Source organism: Prionailurus viverrinus, chromosome C1, assembly GCF_022837055.1.
Source record: "Prionailurus viverrinus isolate Anna chromosome C1, UM_Priviv_1.0, whole genome shotgun sequence".
Taxonomy (NCBI): domain Eukaryota; kingdom Metazoa; phylum Chordata; class Mammalia; order Carnivora; family Felidae; genus Prionailurus; species Prionailurus viverrinus.
In genome coordinates this window covers 4,594,089-4,606,636 of record NC_062568.1, presented here as the reverse complement: position 1 = coordinate 4,606,636, position 12,548 = coordinate 4,594,089, and the positions used below count along the sequence as shown (strand labels likewise).

The 12,548-nt window shown below is 41.6% G+C and overlaps 1 protein-coding gene across 1 annotated transcript in view; it reads right to left on the bottom strand.

Annotated features, from left to right (window-relative positions):
• DNER (delta/notch like EGF repeat containing) overlaps positions 1 to 12,548 on the bottom strand; it is a 321,726-nt gene that overhangs the window by 120,421 nt on the left and 188,757 nt on the right. Inside the window, exon 6 of the mRNA XM_047873611.1 lies at positions 514 to 667. Coding sequence (XP_047729567.1) covers positions 514 to 667 — 154 coding nt within the window. The remainder of the gene's footprint in view (positions 1 to 513; positions 668 to 12,548) is intronic.

The following is a 12,548-nucleotide window of genomic DNA, read 5'->3' as shown; positions in this document are numbered from 1 at the left end:
GATCAAAGAACGTTGAAGACCTTCCCCACTGTGGAGAACAGTGTACCAAGAACTCAGCTTAAGGAACACACATGAACAAAAGGAAATTAACAAAAACGGGAGGATGAGGTGGCTTTACATAGCACCCCGCACAGTTTATTCCAGATTTTTCTTGTTACTAAGCATAATCACCCAGCACAGTCCAGTCTACACTCAGTGCGTATTTGCAGGATTGTTTCTGAAATGTCCAGACCTCTCTTTGACCAAGCATAGCATTATCCCAGAACAAAAATGGAGGACCGCTAAGACAGAAGCATCCTAATGTCAGAAAGCGAGCCAAGGAACAATAATGTCTATCCCCATGTGGATTTCCTTCTTCCATCCTTCTTCAAATGAAGCACACATCAATAGCATCAAATGAGATCTTCAAGCTGCCTTGTCTAACAGCTGGACAATGCGTTGCTTACGCGTCCTTAATTAATGTGTATATTCTACAGAGAGATAGGCAGTAACTATTATCTATGGAAATCATACCAGCAAGGCAGACGCAGGTGAAATTGCTCCCGTCTTGTTTTTCATTTGCATCTATGCAGCTGGCGTTGTTCTGGCAAGGCTCCCTCTGGCAAGCATCAAATTCTTCACAGAAAGTGCCCACATACTGATCATCACAGCTACAGGAAAAAGTTGCCTGAAACACAAACATATCATATATGTTACCTGAGTCCTCTAAAATGTATGCTTTGGCTCTAAAATGTAACTCGAAGTTCAAAGGCACGGCTTCATTTTATAATTACACGAATAATGAATGTTTTCATCACATCACTTATATTTTGATCTGATTACAATCATAGCTTTGAGAGATATTGTATGTATGTCCTTACATTTTAATTTCAAACATTTACTTTTCTCATTCTTTTTTATTGATATTTATCCCAACCATTTTCAATCTTACTAAAAATAGAAGTGGAAAAGATAACTTTATTTTAAGCAAAAATGAAGTTTTGCTGACCTGACATGGAAATGACAGTTTTGCTAGAGCAGATACATTGTGCTATAGCCATTAAATTAGATGTCATGCCAACCAGCTAAAATCCTTCAGCACAGTCAGCACTTGCAACAACAACAACAACAACAACAACAAAATCATCAAATGTCCTACTCTGACCACCTTCCAGAGCACTGAAAGAATTTACTGAATCACCCTGTAAATTAGCCTCAACGTACAGCTATGCAGATGATCTGAGAGCAAGGGAAAAGAAAAGGAGTATAATCCAAGTAAACTTTTTGTTTGGTTTATATCACTGCTATCTTGGTAACAAGACCATTGACTCAGAGCACTACATTTGGTTGGGAGCTTCATTTCTGAGAGAGTTGTAAAATCCAAGTAAAACCGAGCCCTCCTGCTCTCTTCTTAAGGCCTTAGTGCCTGAAGGTGGCAACCATCTAAAAGAAACACTAATCTGGCCCCCCAAGTCCCATGTGAAGCAACGTATGTTGTTACTGCAGATCTTCATGAAGAGGGGAATGGAGGAAACAAAGGAACAATGTATGAGCAAAGCTTACTACTTACAAAAACTCAAAACAAAACAGAAAAAAGCACCTTCCCAGCATTCCCCAAGCCCCTACGTGAGGCAGGTGTTCAAATCTCTACCCATCCAAAGCCCCACCCACAGACTCTCCCAAGCCCACCCTTCTTCTCACCTCCTCCTCCCCAGTCCCAGCCCTCTGCCTCCAATCTCAGAGAGAGACTCTTCCCTCTTCTCCAGGTGTTATTAACTCAGAATCCCCACCCGGGTCCCTGACCCCCAAGCACACCACGGTGCCTTCCTTCCCCCTGAAGGAGGAAACGTCTCCATTCCTCTCTTTAATATATATGTATATATTTGCCTCTCAATCAAGTTTAATAGTTCTTGCCCATTTCTTGATACATGTACTACTGCATATTTAGATTTCTTTGTAGCTACCATTAATGAGCTACAAAACATTCTCATCCTTTTCTGATAATACCCATCATACTTCTTAGCGGTTTTTACTGACATATAAAATGCTAGAGTTATATTACTGGCCATCATGCTGAGCTCTCACTACAGATCAGAGCTTTTACTTGATCCTCTTGGTTTTTTTTTAGATAAAACAACCCTGCCCCAAAGTGCATGTCAGTTGCAAATAATGATAATGCCCCCTTCCCTTCTCCAGTCCTCATGGTTGCATTGGTGGCTCTTCAAGAATAAGCTTGATTTCGAAGGGAGGTCTGCGGAATTTACCACTAAGTAGAAAACTGGAACAATGACTGAATTGTATCAAATGCCATTTTAGCTTCTTAAAAAACAATAATCTCTTTCTTTCGGTCCTTGACCTAGCAATCTGTGAATGTTCAAATGCCCTACTCCTCACCCCACCTTGCATTCCTAGAAGGAACACCCCAGAGGCATTATGCAAACTTGTGTTATGGATGCATTCTATTTGGAGCTATACTTTGAGCGCTTTCCATTTAACCTGCCCCATCCCAACAGACTCTTTTTCTAAGAAAGGCTGTCCTGTGCACAGTGAGATCATAGTTTAAACCATAACAGGACGCTCCTCACCAAAAGTGACCAAACCAGGAGTGGATGGACCCCTGACCTCAGCAACCAAGCAAGAGGCCAGACGGTCAAACATGACATTTAGCTGGACCAACTGCCAGGTTTTATATAGGTGTGTTTCTTTTGTTAATTGAATGCATTTTCATTAAGGGGATATGAGAAATGAGAAATCCTTGTAATCTGCATAATCAACTCTTTTTAAGTTTCAGAATGCATTCTTCAATTATATGTTAGAAACCAGAACAAGTAGAATAAAAGCAATGGCTTTTCTTCTTAAGTTAGAGTTAAATTTTCTGCCTTCTGTTTCCATCCTCTCTCACACCTCTTTGGGGCAAATGGAAAATTCCCTCTGCCTGCTAGCAACAGTTGACTTCTTGTCTGGTTTCTCATGATACTGTGAGTTTTCTTCCCTTTGTGTGTGTTTGCACAGACTCTATAGTTGGAAGCTGGGAGAAGTTGCATTAAGGACTGTTAGAAAGGCAGCCTTGTAAATAGGAAACTCTTTTTCTAGAACTATCTGCTAAGGAAAATCTTGTCCTTGTCCAAGTGTGCAACACAACGCACCTTGGATATCTTCAGAGATGCGTCTCGAGCCTTTTGTGCATCTGTGGATTTACGACTGCCTTTGAAATGTAAACACTGTGCGTGTCCAACTTGTACAATTCCGAAAAGGGTCTCAACATCATAATAAATTATTATGTGTCATTATTTCTGGCAGCTGTCTTCTAAAATTTACTTGGTTTGTATCCAGAAGTTCCACGTTACAGATCAATTTCCTTGGCTGTTTGGGGGATGTAGTTTGCATATAATTCTTCTGTTGTGTCCCATGGAAAATATGTTGCTGGTGGAAATAAACTATTAAAAGCCCCAAATCAAATATCTTCAAGTTATCTTTGATTGACTCTGAAGCTAAAACAGAAGCCGCACATTTTGTTTTGCTTTGTTTTCAGCAGAAAGCTGGAAAGAAACTTCAAGAAACTGTTGAAACAATGGTTTTTGACCAAGAAAAACCACAGAATTGATTCTTAAACTTTGGCTGATGGATCAGGAAGAAGATTAAGAAATGTTTACATACCCATGACCACAAGATGTTAGTGAGGTTTTTATGTATTCTGTATCATACGTCCATAACATTAGATTTCTTCCTAAGTCTATCTTCTAAGAACAACCAGCTTTCCTATATCGAGAGGTCTGTTTTACTACTTGCAAGACTTGATTTGTAAGAAGCATGAATGTGTATTAGGAAACTACGTTGTTGGCATATTTGCTGTGGAAACCAGTGATCAGTGAAAGCTGTTAACTGTTACACCAACCTTGAGAAGTTTCACCCACTATAATATCACTAATTAGGTCCAATTCACTTAACCAGCACAAAAGGCAAAACGGACTTACTTAAAACTAGTCGGTTAGCGAAATTACAGAAAGATATTTCCTTGCAAAGTTATTGTGTAGTTCTACGTAAAAGGACTTTTCAAGTAAAATGAAAAGAGATTAATTTCAAAGCCCAGTGCAGAGTCTCAATTTTCCTCAACAGTTTGAAGTCAAATATTCCATTTGTGCATTAATGAAACTTTCTAAGTGGGAGGAAGCTCACTTTGAAAAGGTCCAGGTTTAAAAAGCTGCTGTGACACCTGCATTCATCTATTCATCCACACGGGCACTGTCCTTGGTCCTGGAAGCATGAACATGCAGAGGACTATCTCTTAGAAATTATCATCTAGTGTACTGTGGCTGACAATAAATAAAACAAACAGGTAAACAATGTAGTGAATGAGGTGATAAATGCCACGGGGAAAAATAAAGTAGGGAAGGGGAAGAGAAGGTCCCTATAAGAAACATCCCTCTTAAACCTCCTATTATTGTATTTTCCGAAAGGACTCTGGTGAGAACATTTTGTGCCATACATCACTTGGTGCCTCCTTTATAAAGTCCTGCCCAGGAAAATTCGCTCATTTAAGTGCCAGTAAAAGTTATGCTAGTGGTGAGAGCTGATGTTTTGTCCTCGTGAACAACACGGACCATGTGACTGCCCAGGTTTCCTCCTTTTTGATTTGGCTGTAGTATGCTCTCTCTACCGCAAGTTCACCTTGAACACCCGCCTAGGGTTCTGTGACCTATATGGCTACTTCCTCTTCCTGACTTGGATATTGCATTCTAACTTAGATCTTCACTGACTCTGACTTATTTTTTTTGTATTTTTTAATATTCCAACTTTATGAAATATGGAGTCAAATGTCTGATAAGCCCATATTCCCCAGCAAGGCACAGAACGCCCTTGGCAATCTAGCCCCACCTACTCTTTCTGTCTCATTCTCTGCGATTTTCACTTCTCAGTAAAGCCTAATTGTCATGAACAAATGATCCCACAGAGACACGTTTTCCGAAGAGCTTTCTCTCTCTCTGTCAGGAATCGGAATTCATCGTTCTACTTTACCCTCCCTTAAACAAAGTACACAGAAAACACACTTATCTCTTTTTGGTGCCCCAGTGATATCAGCATGAACATAAAAGTCCCAACTGACTAGACAGTGAATCTCATTGTTTATAGAGCTTGCTTACGTTGAATTTCCTCATTAATCTTCACCACATCTGTCAGGTGGCTATTATCAAACCTATTTTAGGAACTTAACAGACTCAACAGAGAGGACAGATACATTCTGGAAGGTGTCCCAGGCAGCAAGTATAAGGTCAAGGCTTAAACCTGCATCATCGATTCCAAACCTTTTCCACTCATAGCTGGATCCTGTCCTATCATCGCCATGATGGTCTGTGTATCCCAAGTGCATGTGGGGCGCCCTTCACCCTGACTCTAAAAATAACCCCAACAACTGTGGTATTTTGGTTCTTGCTCCAGATTGTCTGGTTTGTCTACCTCCTCTCTTGCCGTCTGGCTGCCTTCCTTATCAGCATGATTGTCCTTTTGATTCGCTGATTCTAATTTCTTTTAGTCTTAAGAATAATGTCAAATTTATTCAAATGAGGTTTCAAAATAGAGTAAAAATATCCATCCTGAGGGCTGAAAGTATCTCTTGTACATAAAGTGCCTCATCACTCATGGACACACTTGAAAACTTTGATTAGAAAATTCTTCGCCAGAATTGGAGGTCCTTGACATCTAGAACTTTAGTTACTCATACGTAATAGATGCCTGAGTGTTCACTGAATTGAGCTGACTTCCTAACAGGCTGTTTGAGGGTAGCCTTGAAGGACATTTCTGTGCAAGTAAGGGGTCTTCTACTTCCTTGTCTATCTCTGAGGGTCTTGCGTTCTGCTAAGATGGCATCACAGCCATAATCCACACATTCTTACTCCAGGGGATACTGGGACAAAAGTTGGGGGATAAGTCCCAATCCAAAAGGTGACTAATGGGCCCCTAAAGCCCTGAAAATGGAAAGGAGATTATTTGAGCCACTCCTGGCCAAAGACTCCCTGGACTAATTTCCACTTCCATCAGGGACCAGTCTGGTTGCAAACAACATCTGGGCTATTCGCAGTGAAATGTATGAACATCTGCAAGGTCAAAACTCTAGCTAATGAACCGATAGTTATTGGAAAAAGGAGACACAGACATGGTGGTTTGCCAAATTACTCTCACTTTTATAAATGTTCAAAAATCTCCACAGTAAGAAATTTTGTTGGGGGGTGCCTGGGTGGCTCAGTCGGTTAAGTGTCCGACTTCGGCTCAGGTCATGATCTCACAGTCTGTGAGTTCGAGCCCCATGTCGGACTCTGTGCTGACAGCTCAGAGCCTGGAGCCTGCTTGGGATTCTGTGTCTTCCTCTCTCTCTGCCCCTCCCCTGTTCATGCTCTGTCTCTCTCTGTCTCAAAAATAAATAAAAACATTAAAAAAATTTTAATAAAAAAAAAGAAATTTTGTTGTTTTGGGGGCACCTGGGTGACTTGGTTGGTTAAGCATCCAACTTCAGCTCAGGGCATGATCTCATGGTTTGTGAGTTTGAGCCCCACATTAGGCTCTGCGCTGTGCTAATAGCACAGAGCCTGCTTCAGATTCTCTCTTTCTCTCTCTGCCCCTCCCCTGCTCACACTCGCTCTCAAAAATAAATAAATAAACATTTAGGAAGAAAAAAAAGAACTTCTGTTGTTTTTATGTAAGCATCTGGCTGAGTCTCAAGGAAGGAAAGACACAACTTTGGCAAATGAGAATCACACTCCGTATCACGTGTCCGGATCCTCCCTGTGCAATCTGCTAGTGCCTTTACAGTAGGGATGCTGTGGAGAACATTGTGTGCACATCACTGAGTCCTCCACGTGTGAGGTCCCACTCCAGAAACTGATTTCCTATCCAGAACACCAGGAGAAGCACCCCTTGCCCTAGACTGACATGCATGCTTTCTTCTGTGGACAACATGAATCATGTCACAGATTCCCTCTAAACAGCAGAGTCTTCTGGAAGAGCAGCTCAGCCAATCCTTCGTGGGGGAAGGCGGGCCTGCCTCTCAGCCTCCCCAGCACACAGAGGTCAGGAGCAGGGCACACCCAGCCCAGGGCTCCAACAGGAGAGCAATTCCTGCTTAGAGAAGACCTCTCTAAACCAGTTCTCTGGACACTGGCAGGGTCAGGAAGTAGAGTCTGTTTCCTAGCAAGAGAAATCTCTGGAATCTTTCCGCTCCTAGTTAATGAGGGAGCCCAAGTGCAACTGTCCATGAAAATGATTCCCTGAGTAGGGGATCTCTGTAGACCCTCTTGCAGAGAGCTTACACTGCCGTGAGTGCACTTTAGGAAAAGGAGGCAGGGAGTCCCCACTGCCTAGTGTAATAACACAGGAGGGCTCAGATTCCAGCCTGAGCTGTCCCATCACCCCCAAAATGCACTGACTCTGAATCTGTGGACATGGAAGCCACAGAAGCCTCATCCTGGCGGTCCTCAGCCAAGGACCTATTATTCCAGCTCCTAGGAAACTGACTGGATGGTCGTTTGGGTCTGAAAACACATAGCTGACAAACACTAAAACTTAGATAAAAAGGATTAACCATAGCACACAGTTTTGTTTGGTTGAGCATAGGTGAGCTATAACTGAAGGCTCAGAACACTAGTCTAGCATGCTCTTTTAGACAAGTAGAATTAGCCTTTTACTAAACCCAGATTTGGTATTTCAAGAGGCAGAAATGATTATCTGGATGTAAAATTTAAGAGACTACCTGAGAATGCTTATTATGATATAAAAATCCCTACACATGCCTTTTTTTGAGCCCAGGCCACGCACAGACCCCTGGAGCCCAGCCATAGAGACAAAGTGTTGCCTCCTGCTGGGAACACAGTAAGCTATCTCAAAGGGAAACTCACTATGAATTACATTTTTAAAATTTTTGTCTATTGGCTGGGTCTTACTGCTCATTCATTACACATATAATTTAAACAATATGCTTGAGTTTGCTTATGGCTGACAATCTTATTTGTCATTAGCCTCAGACATAGTATTGCTCTTCTATTTGGGTTCATTCATCTCAAACACAGCAGCTTACTTAAATACAAAAAGTAAGCTTGGAAAACATGCAGATCGGGGCACCTGTGTGGCTCAGCTAGTTAAGCGTCTGACTCAATTCAGGCTCTGGTCATGATCTCACAGTCATGAGATGGAGCCACAAGTTGGGCCCTGCACTGGGCATGAAGCCTGCTTGGGATCCTCTCTCTGCCCCTCCCCTGCTCTCTCTCTCTCTCTCTCTCTCTCTCAGGAAGGTAAGAAGGAAGGAAGGAAGGAAGGAAGGAAGGAAGGAGGGAAGGAGGGAGGGAAGGAGGGAAGAAGGAAGGAAAGAAAGAAAGAAAGAAAGAAAGAAAGAAAGAAAGAAAGAAAATATGAAGATCATATAAATATTAAATTCAAAACTTGACATTCATGAATTCCTAGAATTCATCTCTTTGGCTTAAATGTTAAATTCTGAAAAATAGGAACAATAATAAATGAGAGCCCTGCTCTTTCCTTCCAAAGGACACTGAAGTTTACTTTATTACTCAAGGGAGAAGAAAGTAAATGTCTTTCAAAAAATTTTGTAAAAGGCTTTCTCTCTAAAAGTGGATATATGGATTGGCAGAATGGAGACATTCAAAAGCAGTTTCTAACCATATCCTGGCAACTTCTGTGTTCTCAGCACTTTGAGCATGGCTGTAATTAAGCATAAGATTTCAATGGAATCAGCCTGGATCTTCAGCTCATCAGTATCTGTGCATTTATTTGATGAAAAGTTATAATCCATTAGCAAATGTAAAGTTTGACTTTAAAAAAAAGTCACTGAAAATTCATCTTGTATTGAATTTCCCTGGGGGGGGGGGGGCAGGGATAACAGGCTGATCCCACAAGTAAATGAGATACCATTCTAATTTTCTTATCTTAAAATTTCATCTAGTCTTCTAGTTATTTCTTTTGTTACATGAAAAGAAAATGGTAAAGAAAAAGCTTTAATAAAAAGGACATTTTGAGGTATAAATTATTGATGAGAAGGACTCATTGAAAAATAAAGACCATGGGGCGCCTGGGTGGCGCAGTCGGTTAAGCGTCCGACTTCAGCCAGGTCACGATCTCGCGGTCCGGGAGTTCGAGCCACGCGTCGGGCTCTGGGCTGATGGCTCAGAGCCTGGAGCCTGTTTCCGATTCTGTGTCTCCCTCTCTCTCTGCCCCTCCCCCGTTCATGCTCTGTCTCTCTCTGTCCCAAAAATAAATAAACGTTGAAAAAAAAATTAAAAAAAAAAAAAGCAAGAAAATTCTCTAAAAAAAAAATAAATAAATAAAATAAAGACCAATCCTGTAACATCTTCCTCAAGCTACCTCAGATGGCAAACCCACTTTGAGTTACATTTTTAAATGTAAAGCAAAGATGTTCAACCAGTGGTAACTTCTGCGGATAGGAAGCCGACGGAGACAGGGCAGGGTACCCAACAAGCATCTACTGAAAAAAAGACCCCACTATATGCCAAGAACCATATGCTGAAGAGCCACTTAATCCTCCCAACAGTCTTGTAAGATCAGAATAATTTTTCTATTTCACCAATAAGAAACAGTTCAGAAAATGTAAGTAGTTTGCTCAAGGTCACACAGCCCCTCAGAGGCCACGGGAGGCAGATTCAGTCTCACTGCAAAGACATTCTTACAATTTAAGATATTCATAAATGCAAGGAATCAAGTTACAAAGTATGAAGGGTGAGGATCAAACACCATTCTGAAAAGGGGGATGACAGAAGCATCTATGCACTAGGTGGGAATTTGAAGGGGACGACCTCCAAGGCCTCTTGAAATCTTAGATCTGATGCACCTCGGTTGCAGTCCCATGAGGCCACAAATCCTCACTGCCACTATCTTCCTGCAGGTGATTTCATGCCACCCTGGGGTGCTGACAACCACCTCATGGGTTTCTTTCCTACTCTCATGGCATGAATGTGCCAGGGCTGCCATAACAAAGGGCCACAGACTGGGTGGCTTGGACAACAGAAATCTACGATCTCCCGGTTCTAAAAACTGAGAAGTCTAAGACTTGCAAATAAAATAACTGTATCAGTAAAACAGGATGAATAAGTAGTTGACTTGTCTCTCTTCCCTGTTCCTGTCTGAGGTAATGAAAATCAAATAAAATCACAAGTAAGATTTGATATAAGCAGAGATTAGAAATCAGGCTTAGGCAGGCAAAACCTCTTTGACCTCAGCCACAGCAACTTCTTACTCAACATGTCACCAGAGGCAAGGGAAAGAAAAGCAAAAATGAACTACTGGGACCTCATCAAGATAAAAAGCTTCTGCACGGCAAAGGAAATAATCAGCAAAACTAAAAGGCAACCAGTGGAATGGGAGAAGATATTTGCGAATGACGTATCAGATAAAGGGTTAGTATCCAAAATCTATAAAGAACTTATCAAACTCAACACTCGAAAACAAATAATCCATTGAGGAAATGGGCAAAAGACATGAATAGACGCTTTTCCAAAGAAGACATCCGGATGGTCAACAGACACATGAAAAGATGCTCAACATCACTCCTCATCAGGAAAATACAAATCAAAACCACAATGAGGTACCACCTCACACCTGTCAGAATGGCTAAAATTAACAACTCAGGCAACAACAGATGTTGGTGAGGATGCGGAGAAAGAGGATCTCTTTTGTACTGCTGGTGGGAATGCAAACTGGTGCAGCCATTCTGGAAAACAGAATGAAAGTTCCTCAAGAAACTAAAAATAGAACTACCCTACGACCTGGCAATTGCAATACTAGGTATTTATCCAAAGGATACAGGTGTGCTGTTTCGAAGGGACACATGCACCCCCATGTTTAGAGCAGCACTATCAACAATAGCCAAAGGATGGAAAGAACCCAAATGTCCATCGATTGATGAATGGATAAAGAAGATGTATGTGGAATGAAATCTTGCCATTTGCAACAATGTGGATGGAACTAGAGTGTATTATGCTAAGCAAAATTAGTCAGAGAAAGACAAATGTCAGATGGCTTCACCCATATGTGGAATTTAAAATACAAAACAGATGAACTTAAGGGAAGGGAACCAAAAATAATATAAAAACAGGGAGGGGGACAAACTATAAGAGATTCTTAAATACAGAGAACTGAAGGTTGATGGAGGGGTTCTGGGTGGAGGATGGGCTAAATGGGCAAGGGACATTAATTAAGGAGGACACTTGCTGGGATGAGCACAGGGTGTTATATGTAGGGGACAAATCACTGGAGTCTACTCCTGAAATCATTATTGCTCTATATGGTAACTAACCTGGATGTAATTTTTTTTTTAATTTCAGAAAGAAAAAAAAAGTTTTCAAAAATAAAAATTACTCAAAGCAGAAACTACAAGATGTTCAAAGGGAGAGAGGGAGGAAGAAATCAGGCTTCGGTAAGATCATCAAAACACCCAGTCTCTTTTTTCCCATTAAGATCACACCGACCATTCACAAGTCTTGGGAAGGTCAAGTGCTCAAATGGATGTGGTGACCACACAGGGGCTGCCTGTATCTGGCCCAGGTAAAAGGTGCAACACCTGCTCCTGTACAGAGAAAACCCAGGTTCCCTGTCCTGACTGTTTCAAACACTCCAACTGCTCTGGGTCTATCCTTAGGTCGGTCCTGAGTGGCAGCTTTTGTCCTTTTGGGGATGAGCCATGGAGGGCTCAAGACCCTTGTCACCATCTGACACTCAAAGTCCAGAGATGGGGAGATAGTCCACCTGTGTGACATTCACCTTAATGACAGGGCTCCTGTCGGATACTCTCTGATGTGTGGTTCTTAACCTTCTTTCTTCTCTCTTTATCCTTCTGTTTCCCTGTTTCTCTTCCTTCCTGTTGGGCCCTTCACATATGTGGTGGATTACATTCATGGGCCATGGCTAACAAATATGTGTGTGTCCCAGTTCTAATCTTTAGCAGTACACGGGTCTTCCCCTGTACATGGACCACTAGCCTAGCTTTATTTTCTTAGGGGACCTGTAATTCTTCTTTGCCTCCAACCTCACATCTGTGTTCCTCCTCTATAAGGTTGTTTAGTAGTTTATGTATTCTTCTGGATAGGCTCAAACCCAATCCAAGAGAGATGTTGAACAAATAAGCAAAACACAGCAGAGCTGATATAAAGCATCAGTTCAGCCTTCCTTGTGCAAGGTGAAGGTGATTGTTCAGCCCCTTCTCTCCTATTGAAATAAGAATGTACATGTAGTCAGAGTGGTTAAAATGAACAAATCAGGAGACTATAGATGCTGGAGAGAATGTGGAGAAATGGGAACCCTCCTGCACTGTTGGTGGGAATGCAAACTGGTGCAGCCACTCTGGAAAACAGTGTGGAGGTTCCTCAAAAAATTAAAAATAGATCTACTCTATGACCCAGCAATAGCACTGCTAGGGATTTACCCAAGGGATACAGGAGTGCTGATGTATAGGAGCACTTGTACCCCAATGTTTATAAGCAGCACTTTCAACAATAGCCAAATTATGGAAAGAGCCTAAATGTCCATCAACTGATGAATGAATAAAGAAGTTATGG